Below are 19,936 nucleotides of genomic sequence, written 5' to 3' on the forward strand. Positions count from 1 at the left end.
CATTGCTCGAGGCCTCACCATCCTCTTAACGCCAGCGCTTGCATACGACAGTAGCTGCTTCGTCACTATCCACGTTTTGGCTTGCTGTCTTTACGCAAGCAGTCAACAGTAGCATCGCGAGCTGTCTGTCGCGCTGTCATACCCATACCTTGAAGTAAATACATGTGTGTAAAAGGTGTAGATCGCTACTCGGCTCCCTATCCTATAACACTATCACGAACTTGGAACAGTCTGCTATATCTAATTCCAAAACCCAATCAACATAATCCGCACCAAAAATTTTCTCGGCGAAACCGTATTCGGAATCTGAACAAGTCAGTCATCGTAGCCGCTAAGCTACTACCCAGTCCACAAGCACAGCTCAACTTCGATATAGTACTTCAAAAATGGCTCCAATTTCCGGCTGGAAATGCTGCAAGTGTGGTTACCTAGCGAAGCAGGATGACGAGTGGCCTTATTGCTCTAAATGCGGACATCTTGACTGCCTAGACTGTGTACATGGATTCTGGATAGGGTAATGTGAGGTTCTCTCTGGAATGATGGGGAGTGAGCCTTTGGGTCTATAATTCATGTAGAGCATTACCTCACTACCGTCCTATGCTACGGTTATGCGCTGTGACGCATGTGTATTAAAATGACTTTTCACCATGGGAAATTCTCGGGAATGTACCACAGGTAGATAGTTTGATTTTTTACTGTTCAAATTCTGAATCTGTAATTCGCCTTTTTAGTCACTTAGAGATGATGAATATCCTCTCCCAACCAATTAGCCCGCTTGCGAAACGAATGTTTTAGAGGACGAGTGTATCAGTCGTATTACTTGATATTGTCCTATTCGAGAACAGCTACAGAGGTGCTTACCTTTCGCGAGAATTCGAACCGCAAAGCGACAGAACCCATGGAACCATGCAGCGACATCAACAGTCTTCCCCAACACAGCTTTGATTATTTAAATTTCTTGTGGATAGCTATGAGACGTCGAGCACCAGTCTCGGATGTCATTACTAGCTTCCAGAAGATAATGTCATCGCTGCGGTGCGGTAGAATAGGATCAAGAGGCTGACATGGTCAATGATGTCCTAGGTATTTGAGCTAGATTATTGCCGGTCGTCTGCCATTATTGCCGGTCGTCTGTCGTTGTTGCTGGTCAGGACTTGCATGAGCGACTGCGCATGCCACAATTGTTCTGCTCTTCATAAGCAAATCTCCCCCAGTCTTCCAAAACATAATTCCCACAACTCCAATCCGAAGACTGTACACGCTATAAGAAACCTACATATCAAAAAGATTTTAAAATAAAGCTCCCTCTCCGACGTCGACACCTAAAAAGCAGCTTTAGCCGCAATAGCAACTCCAGCCGATCTCACCAATAATCAAGAAATAATGAAACTCGACCCCTCCCTCACAATCGTATTCGGTACCTTAAGTGTAGTCGCGGCAATTGCAGCAATCCGATATAAGAAATCCGTTGGCAGTCTACTCATGAGAATAATCAGGCGTAGAGGCAGGAGAGGAAGTAAACAGTGCTTCGTTGCTCTGGTATATCACGTGATACTAACAAAACCCAGTCCACTCCAGCGCCCGGGACATCGAAGCCCAACCAGGACTCGCGACAAACGGGAACACGCGCTCAACCGGGATTGAGCTGCAACTCTTGCCTCCGGTTGCTCTGCGGCCTTTGCCTTCGGTTGCTCACCCCACGACGTATCTTGATCCTGTTCCATCACCTTACGAAGAGACGGCGCATGTGCAGACTGTGTGGCGTATCTAAGGATGGTACTCGGATACCTACCTAGGTAGGCTGAGATCAACGGGAGTTTGAGGAGTATGGAGGAGTTGGATGTATAGTAAAGCGAGGTGTTTCAGGATGCATTTGCTTGGTACAAGAGGGGAAAAGGATAACGGCGTACGAAAGGACGTGAACGAATGTGTATACACATGCGGATTCAATGAATTTGATTTCTTTCATTCTCGGACTGTACGAGCGTGATGAATCATACAGACATCAAAAAACTCAAGGACTCATAGGAACTTCGGTACTCGAAACTCAGTCCATCGATCCCTTCCAATCTATCCTTTCCAAACCACGCCTAAGAATGTACTTCAGAGACCATTTACGCCCAGAACTCACCAGACAACCACCTGTTGAAGAAGTCCAAGCTGGCCTCGGGCTGGTCGTGGGGCACCATGTGGCCGCCAGCGTGGAGCTGTATGAAGCTGAAGTTGCCGCTAGCCTTGAAGGCGCCGATCTTCTTGTCAGAGTCGCTGAGGATGAGGTCGGCCAACTTTTCCTTGTTGTAAGCCTTCTGGCCGGGCCACTCGAGCGCCTCAGCCCAGGCTTGGTTGCCGAGCCAGTTGCCTGTGATTGTTAGCTTTGCGCTGCATGGTTGGTATTGGCAATACGTACAGATGTAATCGGCATCACCAGCGTAGATGAGGACGGGGATCTTCTCGAGGATACCAGGGACCAGACGGTGGAAGGGCTTCATCCAGTCACCCTGGAAGAGGAAGTTGCGGTTGATATCGAAGTTGCAGCTCTCGTAAGACGACACCTCAGCACCAAGAGCCTCTTGAACTTCAGCCTTGTTGAGGTAGGAGGTGATCCACTCAAGATCATTGTAGCACAAGCTGCCACCCTCGCATTTGCCACGGACATCGTAGACGTTCTGGCCGGTGCGCTGGTAGGGGCCGATCATGGCGTTGTTGCAGTAGATCGAAGCAGGAACACAGGACCAGACGCTCTCGGAGTCGTAGCACTGCTGGATCAAGTTGGCACAACGGGGGTAGGCGTTGTCCATAGCCTGGCATTCGCTCTCATCGAGAACAGCGGGCCATCCTCCCTCACCGCAAGCCATAGGCTTGTAGTACTCGTACTGTGTAAGACCATCGGTAAGACCGTTGCCAATAAGAACCGACTTGAGGTTGATGTTGGTCTTCTTGTGGGACAGGATCTCGGAAGTGAAGACTGGGATATAGTGACCGGCATATGACTCGCCAGCAATGTGGAAGTCTTGAGTAGCATACTCGGGGAACTGCTTGAAGAACAGGGTGAGGAGCGCATACACGTCCTTGCCTGCAGCCACAGTGTTGCTCACTGATCCGCCAGAGTAGGAGAAACCAACGTTGACGGGTTGATCCAAGAAGATGACTGAAGCATTGCTGTTCCAGGAGTAGTCATTGTATACCGTCTCGACCTTCTTGTTGATGGAGGAGGGTCCGAGTTCCATGAAAAGGCCGGTAAGGGACGAGCAGCCGGGGCCACCATTCAACCAAAGAACCACAGGGTCGTTCTTAGGGTCATTTCGAGACTCGAAAAACCCTTAAAGCATCATTAGCGTGGTACTGATAGATGTTCTGTGGCATACATACAGTAAAATAGATGCTTGTCATCTTCCTCATCGTCGAGGTAGCCACTGTACTGCTTGACCTTATCGACATTAAGCGCCTTAGGGTCGACCTTCTTGGTCCGGAGATTGTAGCTTTCCAGCTTTCCATCAACATCCCTCTCCTTCTCGCCATTGGCATTCTCGACCCAGACGCTCTGGACATCAGCACCCTTGATGATGTGATCCCAATGCGTATCGGGCTTGCGAGTGTGTGGCTTTGAAGGAGAAAAGAAGTTCGCCTGTTCGAATGACTGGGGGAACATCATGGCAACCTCATCCCAGACGGCGCGTGCGTCGACGGAGAGAGACTTCAGTGACTCCTCTAGGTTGTGCAGCGGCCTCAGCCATGACTCCTTGGTCGACTCGGTCAGAACCTTGGGGAGCTGCAGAGGCTGCTGCTGCGGCATGAGAGCCGCAGAAGCTGCCCCGATGAGCAGAGATGATGCCGCAACCTTCATGGTGGCGATGGGCGGCTAGGAGAGCTTCCGGAGCTCTGAGCGCTGGCAACTGGGAGCTCTCTCGGAGACGATAAGGATGGATGCGTGAAAGAAATGTGTGCAATCGAGCCCCTCAGATGATGGAGAGCACAGTGGAGAATGGGTAAGATGGATGGGAAGAGTGTATGGCGAGGATGAGGATGGATGAGAGATGGATGGTGTTGTCAAAGGCAACCAGATGATGACGCCCCGATGGCCGCTTATCGGGAAGCTGCTAAGCCCGGCTCGTGATCCCCAGCCACCCAGATTGTGCCTGACTCGCTGCCCTGCTTTTGGCCAGGAACGCGACCAGGCATTGTGGCATCGCCGTGTTTCACCTGCCTGCCCAGATGTCACGCACGCTGTTCGAGTTGCACCTTTCCGTGCATTCGATAGTAGTAGAGGTCTAGACTTTAGTTTCCAAGAGAGTCTGGTAGTATTGTGAGTCAGTCGCTTCTGCAGAGTGACACAGGGCCTGCAGAGAGCCTTGTGACGCACCCGTGAAGACTGTAGTACCCTCCGAATTTCACCCCGCCAAAAGTCATCCCATCTCACTGATACATTACAACTAACGCAAGTAAAATCATTCATAATGCCTATCAACCAGGTACTAGATAGTGTCTCACTTCCCGTGTCTATCCAGCTGACACTGTCTAGCCTTCCAACCAGATCAAGCTCACAAATGTGTCCCTGGTGCGCATGAAAAAGGGTAAGAACAGCTCTGCACTTCTTGATATTCGCATCTAACTCCAGAAAACAGGCAAGAAGCGTTACGAGATAGCCTGCTACAAGAACAAAGTCCTCGAATGGAGAAGCGGCGTAGAGAAGGACCTCGACAATGTCCTCCAAATCCCTAACGTCTTCCTCTCCGTCAGTAAAGGCCAAGCCGCACCGCACCAGGACCTCGCAAAGTCCTTCGGGGCAAAGACGCCTATGGACGATATCATACTCGAAATTCTGAACAAGGGCGAGCTACAAGTCGGAGAAAAGGAGAGGCATGCACAGCTCGAGAGAATCCACAACGAGGTTATCGACATCGTCGCTGGCAAGCTGGTAGACCCAACGACGAAGCGAGTCTACACGACCGGCATGATAGACAAGGCCCTAGACCAACTCAGTTCCCAAATACAGACCCAGCAGGCCGAAGCAAAGGCGGATGCGGCTGCGGCTTCACGCGACCCTGCTGCGAAGACGGCTGACGATGCTACCGCTACCGAGGGGAAAGGCAAGGCAAAAGAGCTACCGAAGTGGACAGGTGTGGTCACAACGAAATCGGCCAAATCGCAGGCTCTGGATGCGATGAAGGCTCTGATTGCTCACCAGCCAATCCCCGTGTCGAGGGCTCGCATGAGGCTAAGGATAACATGCCCTACCCCCATCCTGAAGCAATCGGTCAAGGCTCCTCCGAAGGCTGGCGGAGAGAGCGCAGATGGTGAAGAGAAGGCACATGGTACTGTGAAGGACCGTATACTGACCTACGTCGAGGAGGTCGAAAAGCAAGAGGTTGCAGGGGATGAGTGGGAAGTCACTGGCTTCGTCGAGCCTGGTGCATACAAGGCGCTTACGGAATTCATTGGAAGCCATACAAAAGGCCGTGGCCGGGCCGAAGTGCTGGACATGGCGGTCGTCCACGAAGATGATTGAGTGTGAGCGCTCTCGAGAGGCTGCACTGGCAATGTGCCTGCGGGTCTGGTACTGGAAAAAGGGGCGTGTATTGAAGGCTAGGATGAAGGTAAAAACACGTCGACCCAAGCAAAATGATATTGGTTCATGACCTTGGCGAGATCCTACTGATCTGAAGTCAGCGTTTTCGTTGTACGTTTGGCGAAACTTGATCATCCATCTCATAGCGCAATGCCACTTTTTAGGTCACTTAAAAGCTCAACTCCACTTCCTACCTCTCCTCTTTGCTTTTCCAAAGATTTTTCCTCTCGTCATTCTAGAATATCCTAGAGCTCCATCTCCCCAAAACACCCCTAACCCTCCCCCGGCACCCACAAAAGCACACCATCCCGCCATCCCCCTCCCCTCCGAAGCGCACGCGACAACTGGCACCACGAAGTCTCACCTCCAAAGTACCCTTAAACCACCCAACCGAAACAAACGCAAGTCACTCCAATCAATCCCGCGGGTGCGGTACGGGGTCCAGCACCAGCCAGTCAGACGCTGCCAGCTCACGGGCAAACGAAGTGCTACCAACACTAGCGCCAAAGACTCCGACTTCACGGATTCTCTCGTCTCGAATGAATCCGATTATTGATCCCGAGTGAATACGGGCCGAGCTGCAGGTCTTAACGGTTTCGGATGCGGTGCAGCGTTTCGGTGCCGAGGGTATGCAGGGTGAAATGTCCCCCACGATGCTGTCTCTGGGGTAGGCAGATCTGTTGAAGGGCGAGTTTTCTCCGGTGGTTGGGGATGGTGTTGGCGGAGGGTCGACATCTCGAATTGGCGGGCGAGGTCTACTAGTAATGGCGAGGTTTGGTAAGGTTTGGGTTGATGTCAGTCTTGACCTGCCTTGTAAACACTAGAGGGTTCAAATGAGGGTCTCTGCGGTCGTGTTGATGCTTTAAGCGATGGTCTGGCGTGATATGGCTGCTGAGTCTGTTTAAAGAGAATCAGATGACGGTGGCACGATTGACCAGGACATCCATGTCTTAGAATCTTGCTTTGGAGCTCAGGCTTCCAAGCTTTGCGGTGTAGGGCGCTCATATTTAACATCAGCTAGACTGCATAGATAGAAGAGTAGTTTCCATTAACGTATGTCTATGTACATTCAAACGTGCGCTCGTAAGTCGTAATATCAAATCATAAAATCGTAGGGATGATCCGGCACCCATCATGAATCGTACGCAAGGAGAAAAGAACAAACAAAAGGCCACATATGAAAGTTGAGAGTAGAGACGAAATGCGTCGAGGAAACTCCCCAATGCAAATGTACGCAGGACTAGAAGATTGAAGCAGATGATAGAGAAACGAGAACCAAAAAAGAATGCAAAGCTGTTCATGAGTTTCGTAAATGCCAGCAAAGTAAATCGAGAATAGGACATAAGGAAAGGTAATAAATACTCCATGTATGCCTTGAACTTTTACTTTTCCTTTCCCAACTCCAAAGATTCTCAGCCTTCGCTCTCCCTTTCTATCCTCACCTGTCGACCACCCACATACTCACGGCGCCTCCATTCCGTCTTGCTCTAATCCCACCACGCGGTTCTCGCAATCCTCCCGTTTCGCTGCAAGATCGCCAACACAATAGCGCTGCTCGTGCTAATGCCCCATACCCGCTGGATCGGTTCCGCAATCATGGTCCAGTCGTACCGCCTTACGTCGTACAAGTCCAAGACCACCCGAACCAACCAGGGGTCGATGAACTCGCTGTCTGGATCCTCGTGCAACGCGCGCACGCGCGGGTGACGCTGAGACTGGGCCAAGGAGGCGTAAGAGGGCGGCGGCGATGGCGCCGTCACGTATGCCCGCGCTTCGACATCGGATTCAAGCTCCTCGTCAGAGTCGGAGGCCTCGGCCACGGAAGAAAGCGTGCTGCATGTTGATGGACTTGATGGACTGGGACTGGGGGTCTGGGTCGCGCGCGTTGGGAGAGTCAGCTGCTGGATCAGGACGCGGGAGCTGGTGACTGAAGGTACGAGTTTCGTGGGGCCGTTGAAGAGGTGAGAAGAGGATTTCGAGTACGGCGACGTTGAAGGCCGACGGGTCGGAGAGTCGAAGGTCGCAGACCGTGAACGGTGGATGTACGGTTTGGGTGAGGGCGTGCTTGGGTTTCTGATCATGGTGACGGCTCTTGTATGACTTTTGGTGGAGGAATTATGGTAATATACAGACAGTGAAAGGAAACCCGAGGCGAGCGGGAGAAGGCGGCGCTGAGAAACGTGGTGGATGGGTAGGGGGGCTTATATCAAAGCGGAAGGGCTGATGGGGGCGTGGGAGTATGGTGGTGTGGGAGTACTCCACACCTGCGGGAAGAAGAGACTGCTGCGGTGTTTAATCCCTAGACTCACGGGAGGGGGAAATGGTAGTGCGTGAAACGCAGGGTGTCAAGAGGGTCCTCCACAAGCCCGGTGCGGCCCGCTAATGTCAGGAGACACGTTGAGAACCGTCCGCCCCGGGCCTGGTGTTGGAAGCCTCTTCTGCTCTCGAGGATACGATGGTCGTCGACGCTGGTGCAGGGGTGTGACGTGGTTTGACCTCCACTGCAGCCGAATCATCACGCTCTTGGCCCTCGAAGCACGACCAGCGCGAGCAATCCTTCCGGGTCATTGACAGATGCAGGTCGGAAATTAGAGGCCACGTAGCAGGGTCAAAATCAGTAGAATTGGGGGACATGCAGATTTTGAAGCTTCAGTATTGGACTCCCCGGTTTTAGCCCTGTTGACCTATTCCTCGGCCTTGCCTCAGGCGAATAGAGCCGCATGAAGAGTAAAGGAAAGCCAATCAAGGTAATGCAAACAACATTCCAGTGGACTTCTCCCGCGCCCCCAGAATCCACGTCCCCCACGCCATCTCCACATGCCAGCACAGACCTAACCCTTCTTCTTGGACACACCCACGGTCCGACCGCGACGGCCAGTCGTCTTCGTGTGCTGTCCACGGACGCGGAGGCCCCAGTAGTGTCGTAGGCCGCGGTGAGCGCGGATCTTCTTTAGACGCTGTTGATTGTCAGAATGGCTCTTCTCCGCAGGTTCCATCTACTCACCTCCAAGTCCTCACGAAGCTTAGAGTCCACACCATTGGCAAGGATCTGGCTGTTCTTGCCGTCGACAATGTCGCGCTGTCTGTTCAGGAACCACTCGGGGATCTTGTACTGGGTTGGGTTCCTGTGAAAATGTTAGACCAATCGAAGCAATCTTTGCGAGATGAATCTTACTGGATGATTGTGACAATGCGCTCCAACTCTTCGCTGGTAAGATCACCAGCCTGTCGCAAATGTGTCAGCCATGCTCTTCATCGCCCAAATGCCAAAGATTTAGTACCCTCTTGGAAAGATCCACATCGGCCTTCTTGCAGACCAAGTTGCTGTATCTCCGACCAACACCCTTTATTTTGGTCAAGGCGTACATGACCTTCTGCTTTCCGTCACTAATCCAGAAGTCAGCGTTTCATTTTCCAGAGAGTATACAGGGCGTTTGATATATCCGGCAGGTTATAGCACCCAAGTCGAGTCGTATTTGGGCCCTTCGCACATCTAATAGAATTCCATCTGCAATCCACGAATTCGAGCTCAAGACTGCAACCCAGGCTTCTACAATTTTTCACTGTCGTAACCCCTAGCCATATATCCCGCTTATCGGCAACCCCCAATGCCATCAGATGTACCAGGTGTGCGAAGGGCCTGAAGAGGGGCGGGTCGAGGGAAGTGGCGCACTGCCGGATCGATAACACAGGGAAAGACATCGGGACACGTACACATTGGTGTTGAGCTATTTCAAGTGAGTCAGTTCCTGCATATTCCTAGAGTAATGTCCGTGGTCTCGAGACAGATGGCGATGGGTTGAAGACGTACCAATCGAATGATGAACTGGAAGTTCGACTTCTCGCCGGTTACGAGAGACTATGCTGCATTAGCGAAATATTTTGTCGCAATATCTGTAGGCGCATTACCATGATGGGCAGCTCTCTGGACGTCCGTTCGTGGCTGCGTTGTCGTTGGCGTTGCGAAGAGCGGAGGTTCAGCGCTTCGACATCGTGAAAACTGCCGCGATGTGTGCGCCTTGGCACTCATCACGTGGCAGAAGCGAAAGATCTTCGCGCCACACTTCCTGTTGTGGCGGTGCAATTCCATCTCCCAACCGGACCTCGACTCACGACCTCGGGACTCCTCAACCATCATGCATTATTTCTTATGCTTAACTGTTTCCATGTTCTTCTATAGAATAGACTCTACTCAGCTACAACGATGTAGTGGAGTAACAGATAATCGAATTGACAAACTCGGAAGTATTTAGCTTCTATCGTTCGAGTCCATTTGGACGTCGTTTCTTGCGTATTTCATTATTTCATCTACGTTCATTTACTCACGGCGCAAATTGTCACTCATCTTCAAGCTCACGCACTCAGTACGATGGTTAGGTCAGTCCGCATCGTTTATAATATCTCCTCGGCGATGATGGCTTTCATTATCACAGCGGCTGGTCTTCTGCTCATCCATCACACGTGTTATTCTCGGTATCGATACCCAATATGCTCGTCACCGCTATCCCAACGTGGTATCCCGTCGGCACGTGTTCTTCTTTGCCTCACGCTTCACTACTAATAACTACTCCGGGCTTCGTGTACTCTACGGTCACACACGTAGGAAGGAACCCACATCAGGAAAAGGTAGACTCTTCATATGAAGCCAAAAGACTCCCGCATAAATGGTTCTTTCAAAGTTCCTTCTTAACCCCATTTTTTGATATCCAGGGGCTGTTCCACAGATTGCACAAATCCACGACCGATGCTACTTCCCAGGGCCCGGTTCGGGTCGCCGCCTCCATCTCCTCCCCCAATCACCAGAGAGCTCGTCAAGTCCTATTTGAAAGGGCCGGATGATAGTGACGACGGTGGCGACGAAGACTACAGTGACTCTGATGAAAGCTTCGTTTCCTCCACAAACTCAAGTCTCGGTCTGCAACATACAGAGTGTGCAAAGCTGGCTGGCATTATCAAATTTCCCGAAGACGATTGTTCTGATGTCAAGCTTTGGCTTGAACGACTTTGTCAAGAGGAGATGAGCAAAGTCGAATGGGCGCCAGAATACTGCCCCGTAATCGAGACCCTCAGTTGTGCAACGAGTTGCGCGGATTTCGGCGATATGGTCGTTCTTTTACTCGATGGTACTTCCAACACTCTCCAGGCTGATCCAATCTTCATCAAACCTTCTGGTCTCGGGATGAACATAGAGGGACTGGAAAATTGTCGAGCAGGGCTGGGTCCACAACCGGAGAAGAAACTTGACATCTTGGGTAGCATTTGGCGACCGGTCGAGTGGAATGTTGACGGAGAACACATAAGATCAAGTATTGATCTTTACCAAAGAATTGTGCCAGCAAAGACATTGCCGTCATACATCGAGACTCAGCGAGAAGTCTGCGAGTGGAACAACTCGATTTCCGCCGATCAGGCCTCGAGGATCCACGTTCAAGAATGGAACAGAGACGTTATCAAAATTGCTTTGCAAGACAAGCTCGTCAAGATGAATAAGCGTGTTGCCCATCATAAGACGCTCATCAGGAATCGCATGCGTGCTGCAAAAATAGTGCAGAACGACGACGAAGTTGAACGACTCGTGGAGGAGAAGCGTCAGTTCAACAAGCAGAACTTTGACGAATGTGCGAGCGAGGTCCTCGCCGATATCATGAAGGAGCAAAAAGCTACAGAGATTCAAGTGCTGGACGATTTGATTGATCTAACGGTCTCACATGCTGCGCAGAAAGAGCTGCTAGCTTCGCACTATCGATCTCTTCCGGAGCGGGTTCAGATGTGTCAGACTGCGAACACCACATTCCAGCAAACCCTAGATCAGGAATCCAGCAACATGGACCGCTTCCTTGGGAATGTTGACTTCCTCGCAAGTGAATCGGTAATGAGATCAAAAAGAGCCTGGATACGAGCTCGCAAGATCACTGCCCAAGACATAAAACCAGAGAATCGAACGGAAGTCTTGGAGAAGCGTCTTGGCAACGCGGCCGGGACTCTGAGTATGATGTCGAATGTCTATGATGACAACAAGCTCGTGGACGATTTCTCGAAGTGCACATCTGAGATTTGCGATAATCTTCTCACGTCACTTCAAAAGATCTCGGAGGCCGCGCAAGCCCAACTCGATCTGTATAGAGATGCCTATGCATGGCTAGGAGGCGACTAGGTGAGACTTGTCAGCGTAGAGTAAAGGCGATTCAGTTTGTTAGTTCTTACTCTACTGTTGAGAATCTAGCCCCTATTTCTCTGCAATGCCCTTCTCGTCTTTTTCGCACCCAAGCTTTAAATCATATTATTGGCGTGTCTCTATTGAGTTGATAATTTCTTCATCTACTAGGCCATCCTACGGCCGTTTGATAGCATGTAGTCTTCGCCAAGTTCAAAAATCTCCTCCGAGCCAACAAAAATGATTCAAGCTTTATTTTAACGCAAATGTCTATACCTAAGACATTTGAGACAGTAGGAGAAATAGGTACTCCTTTATTTCCTTAGAAGTCTTGAGCGCATTTATTCATCCTTTGTTTGCGCAGATGTGTCGCGGAAAATGAACCTACCTCGCCGCTAGGCAACGAGACGGTCTCGCCTAGTGAGAACAAAGCATCGCCGAATGGAGCCACAAAGACATAGAGACAAATAACAATGGCATTGATGCTTCACGGCATCCTAGTGAAGAGCTTACTACTAGCTTACCCACGATATTATGCCCCCACATGCAGATTTTGCGTACGTTCAGATAGGCACATTGTCGAGATTGCAGCACACCACCACACCGGCCTTTCAAGATGCGGAAGCAAAAGACTTGCTATAGACTAAAAGCAACCTGGGAACGCGACCCAACCAGGAAGCCCTCCCTGAAACTGGTCGAACCATGCTTCGACTGGTACTGCGAAACCTGCCGCGTTGCTTTTGAGCCGTACGTAGCTCCTCCGCTAAAACTTGGTCCGCCAGTCCTTCCGACACCGAAGTCGCCTATGCGGAATCGCCAGATTCTGGTGCAACGAGGGGTCAAGCTTTTGTTTCGAGATGAGAAAAGAAAGAAGAAGTACCGGACGTTGATCAATCGGGTGAAGCGAAGGGAAAAGAGGGCTGTGCAGCTGTTCTTTTGGACGAAAGAGGGGATGAGGGAATTCAAGAGGGTTGTTGAGGAGATAGAGGCGAGGAAAAGGAGGAGGATGAGTTGGTGCTGAGGAGAAAGAGGGGGATAGGTGTGGAGTATAGGAAAGGTTGATGATGCAAAATGACCTCAAGTCAATTTCACCGTGGATCAATCATTGCTGTCAAAAGCCGACTTCAATTTCAGGCATCCCCCATAAAAAGAGGCTACAAGGAAGCTCAATCTCTCGCCATAAACAAAACTACGTGTTGACCTCGGCAGCAGCTCAAACGCTTACAATGAGTCGACCACGCCGGGGCCATCACTCTACATGACCATCTCACTCCGTCTTGCTTTCGGACCTCGTCTTGTGGTCCTCGTCAGCGTCATCATCCTCACCACTTTCAAGCTGAAGTTTGAGTTCAGCTCGAAGGTCCGCTGCGATCAGACCAAATACCAGAGACTTGCGACCCACATTTTCCAAAACTGGAAGTTTCTCTCTTGCTAGTTCTGTTGCCATGCGCTCTTTTAACATCTTTCCCGTGAAATAGACGCCATGCTCCTTCGCCTTTTCAACAATCTCTTCCTCCGGAATGATGGTGCTCAAGCAAAGAAGAGTACAACCTTGAAGGAGGTGGGGGGTGTAAGGTATTACGTCGTTCACAATGTCAGCTCGGAAGTCTTCGTCTGGTTGGAGCGGATGGTCGTCAAGGGTGTCGAAGAGTTGTTGAAGCTCGATGGTACTGGATTCCACTTCTTGTCCTTCATCGTCCTTGGTGATGAAGAGGACCTCCAAGCTGAAATCAGGTCGGCCACTCTGGCTTATAATAGCTCTTAGGCTAGAATAACTGTGCTTCATTGCAATAGCTTCATCCTTCTTAGTCGCGAACCTGTAGTACCCTTTCGGGGATCTAATGGACGTGGGAATATTTTGGGTCGACCAAGGTTTCTCTTCTTTACCCTGCTTATCCAGATCCAGACTCAACTGTTCAGCCAGTTTACTGCTCTGTTCTTGGAGACTGTATTCCTCCTATGAATCGCATTAGTGAAATGCATGCGTGAGAGTTACTGCCGTCTCAGATACTTACATCACTCGCTTCGGGTTTGTCGCTCGCCATGAGTGACAGCGTGGCGCACGGTGATTAAATGGACGCTGATGAAGAGAGGTTACTTCAGGATGAAAATTATCAGAGGACCCGTTGCGCCAGACTTAAGTAGTTGCTGTGAACAAGAAGTTTGCAAAATGAAAGGAATCGAGCACGAAGGAATGTCAGACATGGATTGCAACATTTTGAAAGGGAAGATTCCAAACCTGTCCAAAGTTTACCATGACGAATTCTAATGGCCAATAGTCATGGTAGGACCTCCAGGAGCGTTCTATCTTGAAGAGCTTTAGAGTGGCGGCTCACAGTACCATGAGACCGATGGGGTTCATTATGTAGGAAAGGGAGCTAGCGTAGTTCTACGAAGTCACAGTGGTCCACCAAAGCCTGTATTCCTTTTTGCCTTTCTTTACAATACATCGCTGGCTGTCCAGAAGTCTGGAGGAGTTATCAGTCACGTCATGCCAGAATTTTGGCTTAGTGGGCGACCAAATGAGCCACTTCTGGTTGGCAGGGCTAGCAATCCAGAATGGCGCCGAAGAAGTAGTGAATCTGATATGGATGCACAAAAAGAGTGACGGATTAATGTCGCTCTTGCGGTGTTGGAATAGTCTAGAGTACGCGTTTTGCTTGTCTCTTGACCATATTGCAGCAAATTCACTATAGCATTAAGCGTATGAAGTAGACAGCTCTGACCAAAGGCGAGCGATGCGTGCAGCTTCAGGACCTCTAAGAGGCAATGAGACGGCGAAGTGACGGGGAGGAAGCCAAGGGTAGGGTCCACTATTCGAAAGTAGCTTAGCGGTCAAACTAGCGACGTCGCGAAGATTATTTACAACGTCGAGCTTCGTCGAGCTCTACTCCCCACCTCCCCTCCACCGCTTCACCAGCAACCTCTCCTTCGCTGCCTCAACCTAGGCGAAGACAGAGATCCTCTCTCCGCGCCGGGCGAGGTAGGCACAATCTGTCTTGCTGCCACTGCTCTCTTTTCTCCAGTCCTTTCGCCGGGCCAGTGCCCACCGCCGCCCATCATGGCGAGCGTCCTGTCTTCACTATGCATGTACTCCCTGACGCTGTCGCCGCCATCAGCAACTACTCAGGCCATCGTGGGAGACTTTGCTGGCTTGGGTAGACAGCAAATCTTGTCAGCGAACGGGTCGCTTCTCACAATATTCGAGGTATCCCGTCTCCAAAACGGATTCATCATTCACCATACGCACGACATATTTGGAATCATCCGGGGAATAGCAAGCTACCGTCCTCATTCAGCCAAGAAAGGTACGTGGACTAGTGCACATTCATTCAATGTTTATCTGGTTTCTTGAAATACGCTGAGCAGCAGCAACGCCACCTCGCGCATTCCGCCTCAATTGTTTTTTGAACGTAGCATGCGCCGAATTTTTGCTGACCGGTCGTAGATTTCATCATAGTTTCCTCCGATTCTGGTCGCGTCGTGGTCCTCGAATACGTGCACGAGAAGAAGCAATTTGAACAGATCCATCTCGAAACCTTCGGCAAATCCGGTGTTCGGCGTGTTATTCCTGGACAATACCTCGTTGCCGATCCAAAGGGCAGAGCATGCATGCTTGCCTCTGTCGAGAAGAATAAACTTGTGTGGATCCTGAACCGCCATCCTACACAGGGTTTTACAATATCGTCGCCACTCGAGGCACACAAGCCGCAGACATTCGTCTACGCTCTGCTAGGCTTAGACGTCGGCTACGAAAACCCCATCTTCGCGGCCCTGGAAGTCGACTACTCAGAAATCGAACAGGACGCCACGGGCGTAGCATACGAGGAGTATGAGAAGCAACTGGTCTATTATCAGCTAGATCTAGGTCTCAACCACGTTGTGCGCTTGTGGGCCGACACAGTAGACCGAACATCTCACATCCTCTTCCGAGTCCCAGGCGGAACGAATGGACCAAGTGGAGCGCTCGTCTGTGGAGTGGACAACATCACTTATCGCCATATGAATCAGGAAGCCTTTCGCGTGGTAATTCCGCGTCGTTCAGGAGCCACAGAGAATCCGAACCGCCGACGACAAATTGTCGCAGGAACCATGTATTCCATCAAGGGTGGTGGGTTCTTCTACCTGCTCCAGACGGAGGACGGTGACCTATTCAAGGTAGCATTGGAATTGGAAGAAACGAAAGCCAATCCCAACGGCGCTGTTAAGAGACTTAAAATCAAATACTTTGACACCGTGCCGGTTGCGTCCAGTCTTTGTCTGCTTCGGTCGGGATTCTTGTTTGTTGCGTGCGAGAGCGGAAGCCGGATTTTGTACGAACTTGAGGCACTCGGCGACGCAGACGATGATCCATGGTTCCACAGTGACAACTACCCAGCTGATCCTGCTGTGGACGCCAAACCCGCTTTTTTCCAGCCTCGCCCTCTGCGGAACTTGAACCCCGTTGAAACTATGCAGGACTTGAACCCAGTCATGGCAGCCAAGGTCGTCAATCTCTCTAATGAAGACGCGCCGCAAATTTACACCCTTTGTGGCACTGGAGCTCGCAGTTCTCTCAAGACTGTAAGAAATAGCCTGGCGGTCTTGGATCTCGTGGAGTCTCAGTTGCCCCAGCCCGCGTCGGCCGTCTGGACGACAAAAATGACCGTGGATGATGTGCACGATTCCTATATCGTGTTGTCGTTAGTTTCCATGACTCTTGTTCTCAGTATTGGCGAGGATGTCGAGGAAGTGACAGACAGTGGATTCATGAAGGAAACTACCACTCTCGCGGTTCAGCAGTGGGGACCAGACAACCTGCTACAAATCCATCCACGAGGCATCCGCCATATCAACGCCGATAAGGTAGCTTCGGACTGGCATGCTCCTCAACATAGAACGATCGTGACATGCGCAACCAATAACAGACAGGTGGCGATTGCGCTAAGCTCCGGCGAGATCTATTATTTCGAGTGCGACTCCGATGGAGCTCTTGCTAAGAGTACCGATGAGTCGAAGATGGACGGTACGATTCTCTGTCTCGGTCTTGGGCAAATTCCTGAAGGCCGAGTACGATCCGACTTGCTCGCTGTTGGAACCGATGATCAGGCAATCCAGATTCTTTCTTTGGTTCCTGATGCCAGGACTGGTCACCGATTGAAGCAGCAATCAATTCAGCTTACTTCATCACCACCCAGCTCCCTTGCCATTATGTCAATGAAAGATCGGTCAAGCCAGGGGTCCACTCTCTATTTGCATGTCGGCTTGATATCCGGTATATATATTCGTACCGCCCTAGACGAGCATGATGGAACTATGAGCGAGATTCGAAAAAAGTTCTTAGGACACAAGCCAGTCAAGATCGTACCTTGCGTGGTCAAGAAGGAAAACGCGATTCTTATCCTCACCTCCAGGCCATGGCTTGGATATTCAGATCCCAAGAACAACAGCCTGGCTCTCACGCCGATCAGCTACCTACCTCTCGAATCTGCTTGGACATTTAGTAGCTCTCAATTCGAGGGAATGATTGGCATCCACGAGGATGAGCTTCGGTAAGCATCCCTTCTTCATTTGTGCCCCCATCACCACCTTCCATCATGATGATTTTTACAATTCCTATTCTTTATGAGGATATATCCAAAATTCCAATTGTTCCTTCTGATACTGTTCTTCATACACCTTTCTCGACTATTACTCTATATTGGCATCATGCTAACTTCGTAGAATTTTTGCAATCGACGAAATCCGGAGCAACATCACCCAGGATTCGATACCTCTCACATATACGCCGCATCGATTTGTGTCTCACAACTCACTGTTTTACGTCATCGAGCGTGAGAACCACACATTGGCACCAAAAATGCGACAGCAACTTATCGAAGATGCCAAACATAAAGCTATCGAGAGTGGCAAAAAGAACGGCGTGACGAAAGAGGAAGATGACGAAACCGAACTCCTTCCAGAGAATTTTGGATATCCTTACTCCGAATTTCATTGGTCGTCATGCATAGAGATCGTTGATCCAGTCGAAGGCAAGGCTGTGGTCAAGTCTTTTGAACTGGATAACAATGAAGCAGCTGTTAGCATAGTCATGGTTCCGTTCGACAGCCGAGAGTCTGAGACCTTCCTCGCAGTGGGCACAGGCAAAAACATTGGATGGCCGGCAACACAGCACGAGAACTTCATCCGGATCTACCGAATTTTGGAAAACGGTCGTTCGCTCGAGTTAGTCCACAAGACAAAGCTGCCAAAGCTCCCTCTCGCTCTGCTTGCATTCAAAGGAATGTTAGCTGTCGGTCTTGGGCCGGACTTAGCCCTCTACGACATAGGCATGAAGCAGCTGCTGCGCAAAAGCTTGTTGGAGAAAGCAACACCAAGTTGTATCATGCAACTCCACACTCAAGGAAGTCGCATCGTCTGTGCGGATCAGCGCGAGAGCTTAACATACGTCGTCCACAAGGGACAGGGCAATCGACTGATCGCGTTTGTTGACGATTCTATTGCTCGATACACTACATGCTCCGGAATGACTGACTACGAGACGACCGTTGGAGGCGACAAATTCGGAAATATATGGATGCTTCGATGCCCACCGGATGTTTCGACAAATGCAGACGAAGAAGGCGAAGGCATACATTTACTACAGAAGGGCTACCTCGGCGGTACGCCGAATCGTTTCGAGCTGATGATGCACTACTTCACACAGGACATACCAATGGCTGTCCAGAAAACTCCTCTCACTCCCGGAGGTGAAGACGTCATTTTCTGGGCAGGGCTCCAGGGTACCTTGGGTGTGTTCGTTCCTTTCGGCCGTCGAAAAGACCTCACGATGTTTCAAGAGCTCGAGCTTGCTATGCGCAAAGAAGACAAGCCGCTTGCTGGGCGCGACCATCTCGCATACCGTGGATATTACGCGCCTGTGAAAGGTGTGGTTGACGGGGATCTGTGCGAACGATTCCTCTTGCTTTCTAGGGACCAAAAACAGGCCATTGCTGTCGCCATCGAAGGGAACTGGCCCGTGGAAAAGATTGAAGCTAGTATCTGGACTATGAGGGGCTTACTTGCCTTCTAAGCTACTAGGAGGACACTTTGCTATTGGATCATACGGAACTTACTTGTCTTCTAGGCTACCTGGAGGACACCGTGCTAATACCAACGGCTAAATGACTTAAGATGATCTTACCGACTAATGCAACAGCGCTTGTCTAGGTGATCACTTGTACACTATTTGGATCATAGCAGTTTGCTTCTACGGACTTGGGGCGCCTGGGGGAAAGCTTGCGGCGAACTCATACCCAAACATGCTACATCAAACCTTTCAAATGCTGGACCGTTTGATCATGTCCAGGCTATAAAAAAAAAAATCAAAATCAACATCCACCAGATGCTTTCTCTGACTCGTTTTTCCTATTTGGTGAACTGCACGTCTGGATCTCATTATGAATACCTCCGCCGATCGCTACACTGTTGCCGTTTTAAGTGCTACTCTTCATCGCCGCGACTAGAGCTTGATGTTTGACTAGGGATAGCTTGTCTGCAGTATGGCGCCACAGGTGAGTCGAAAGATAATTTGGTCCTGATCTTCATTGAAGCTGGGAACGATGTGCTGTATGTCCTTTGCTGGGTCTTGGCTCTCGCGCCGTTTCCCTCAAATTTCTTCAACGCTTTACGAAGCCACAGCGGCAAGAATACAAACCGCATTCACATGCGCCCGTTCACGACGGCTTTTTTGTGCAGCGCCTGCCCTTTCTCCATGAAATGCAGTCGGGGTGTAACACTAAGACCTCTAATAAAGCGTTGTAGCTATGATGGGCCTCTCGAAACACCTGTCGACGACAAAGTATCGCATTGGAGAATCCCACCATCACCAACACAATTACACAAAGAATGAGAACAGCTACGCAAAATCTCTTTCAGCTATTGTCTCAAAAACCGCCGTCTTTGTCACTATGTCAGTCCAGTTTATCCAGTTCTTTGTTGTTCCCTATACTTTCTGGCCGGAGACACCCATTTTAGTCTCCCACAGTCCAGATAATCCTTAACAAATCACGAGATGATAGGCCGAAAGATCTAAAAGCCCTACTTAGTTGGTTCGCCCAATATAGAGGATGCTTAATATAGAGCTTGTTTTCTTCGTCGACTTATATATTCACTTTCAAAGTATCACCGTCAAGCATTATGTGAATTATGCAGACGAATATACACTGTAATTCATTGAACACTGGCGCCATGAAAGG

At 50.2% G+C, this 19,936-nt stretch overlaps 7 protein-coding genes across 7 annotated transcripts; 4 read left to right on the forward strand and 3 right to left on the reverse strand.

Moving 5' to 3' along the window:
* Positions 1–1,223: 1,223 nt before the first annotated feature.
* BDZ99DRAFT_137626 (uncharacterized protein) lies at positions 1,224–1,943 on the forward strand. Its single transcript, XM_033712660.1, has 2 exons — positions 1,224–1,516; positions 1,569–1,943. The coding sequence occupies exons 1-2, from the start codon at positions 1,384–1,386 to the stop codon at positions 1,769–1,771; spliced, it is 336 nt and encodes a 111-aa protein (XP_033583469.1). The 5' UTR covers positions 1,224–1,383; the 3' UTR covers positions 1,772–1,943.
* Positions 1,944–2,114: 171 nt separating this feature from the next.
* Positions 2,115–3,793, reverse strand: BDZ99DRAFT_471731 (carboxypeptidase Y precursor; the record flags this gene model as incomplete). Its single annotated transcript, XM_033721736.1, has 3 exons — positions 2,115–2,359; positions 2,408–3,319; positions 3,370–3,793. 3 exons carry the CDS (start codon positions 3,791–3,793, stop codon positions 2,115–2,117), a joined length of 1,581 nt encoding a protein of 526 aa, XP_033583470.1.
* A 570-nt stretch (positions 3,794–4,363) lies between these two features.
* On the forward strand, positions 4,364–5,934 carry BDZ99DRAFT_137875 (Shwachman-Bodian-diamond syndrome protein). The gene is made up of 3 exons (XM_033712663.1): positions 4,364–4,469; positions 4,520–4,571; positions 4,623–5,934. Exons 1-3 carry the CDS (start codon positions 4,455–4,457, stop codon positions 5,504–5,506), a joined length of 951 nt encoding a protein of 316 aa, XP_033583471.1. The 5' UTR covers positions 4,364–4,454; the 3' UTR covers positions 5,507–5,934.
* Positions 5,935–6,816: 882 nt separating this feature from the next.
* Positions 6,817–7,799, reverse strand: BDZ99DRAFT_137775 (uncharacterized protein). Its single transcript, XM_033712662.1, has one exon. It carries the CDS (start codon positions 7,645–7,647, stop codon positions 7,054–7,056), a length of 594 nt encoding a protein of 197 aa, XP_033583472.1. The 5' UTR covers positions 7,648–7,799; the 3' UTR covers positions 6,817–7,053.
* A 598-nt stretch (positions 7,800–8,397) lies between these two features.
* Positions 8,398–9,478, reverse strand: BDZ99DRAFT_485101 (40S ribosomal protein S18; the record flags this gene model as incomplete). The annotated part of the gene is made up of 7 exons (XM_033722687.1): positions 8,398–8,523; positions 8,571–8,691; positions 8,742–8,791; positions 8,848–8,953; positions 9,281–9,294; positions 9,378–9,425; positions 9,476–9,478. The coding sequence occupies 7 exons, from the start codon at positions 9,476–9,478 to the stop codon at positions 8,398–8,400; spliced, it is 468 nt and encodes a 155-aa protein (XP_033583473.1).
* Positions 9,479–12,336: 2,858 nt separating this feature from the next.
* BDZ99DRAFT_515098 (uncharacterized protein) lies at positions 12,337–12,741 on the forward strand (the record flags this gene model as incomplete). The annotated part of the gene is made up of 1 exon (XM_033724941.1): positions 12,337–12,741. The coding sequence occupies one exon, from the start codon at positions 12,337–12,339 to the stop codon at positions 12,739–12,741; it is 405 nt and encodes a 134-aa protein (XP_033583474.1).
* Positions 12,742–14,752: 2,011 nt separating this feature from the next.
* On the forward strand, positions 14,753–19,095 carry BDZ99DRAFT_433829 (uncharacterized protein). The gene is made up of 3 exons (XM_033717412.1): positions 14,753–15,028; positions 15,169–17,251; positions 17,424–19,095. The coding sequence occupies exons 1-3, from the start codon at positions 14,782–14,784 to the stop codon at positions 18,769–18,771; spliced, it is 3,678 nt and encodes a 1,225-aa protein (XP_033583475.1). The 5' UTR covers positions 14,753–14,781; the 3' UTR covers positions 18,772–19,095.
* Positions 19,096–19,936: the final 841 nt, after the last annotated feature.

Source organism: Mytilinidion resinicola (genome assembly GCF_010093595.1).
Source record: "Mytilinidion resinicola strain CBS 304.34 unplaced genomic scaffold BDZ99scaffold_2, whole genome shotgun sequence".
Lineage (NCBI taxonomy): Eukaryota > Fungi > Ascomycota > Dothideomycetes > Mytilinidiales > Mytilinidiaceae > Mytilinidion > Mytilinidion resinicola.

What these genes read in the sequence shown, in the direction of transcription:
- BDZ99DRAFT_137626 (XM_033712660.1), top strand. Translation starts at nt 1,384, where the DNA reads ATGAAACTCGACCCCTCCCTCACAATCGTATTCGGTACCTTAAGTGTA. An exon ending in GCGTAGAGGCAGGAGAGGAA is followed by an intron (nt 1,517 to 1,568) that starts GTAAACAGTGCT and finishes AACAAAACCCAG; the next exon opens with TCCACTCCAGCGCCCGGGAC.
- BDZ99DRAFT_137875 (XM_033712663.1), top strand. An exon ending in CCTGGTGCGCATGAAAAAGG is followed by an intron (nt 4,572 to 4,622) that starts GTAAGAACAGCT and finishes TCCAGAAAACAG; the next exon opens with GCAAGAAGCGTTACGAGATA.
- BDZ99DRAFT_137775 (XM_033712662.1), bottom strand. Translation starts at nt 7,647, where the DNA reads ATGATCAGAAACCCAAGCACGCCCTCACCCAAACCGTACATCCACCGT.
- BDZ99DRAFT_433829 (XM_033717412.1), top strand. Translation starts at nt 14,782, where the DNA reads ATGGCGAGCGTCCTGTCTTCACTATGCATGTACTCCCTGACGCTGTCG. An exon ending in TCCTCATTCAGCCAAGAAAG is followed by an intron (nt 15,029 to 15,168) that starts GTACGTGGACTA and finishes GACCGGTCGTAG; the next exon opens with ATTTCATCATAGTTTCCTCC. An exon ending in ATCCACGAGGATGAGCTTCG is followed by an intron (nt 17,252 to 17,423) that starts GTAAGCATCCCT and finishes CTAACTTCGTAG; the next exon opens with AATTTTTGCAATCGACGAAA.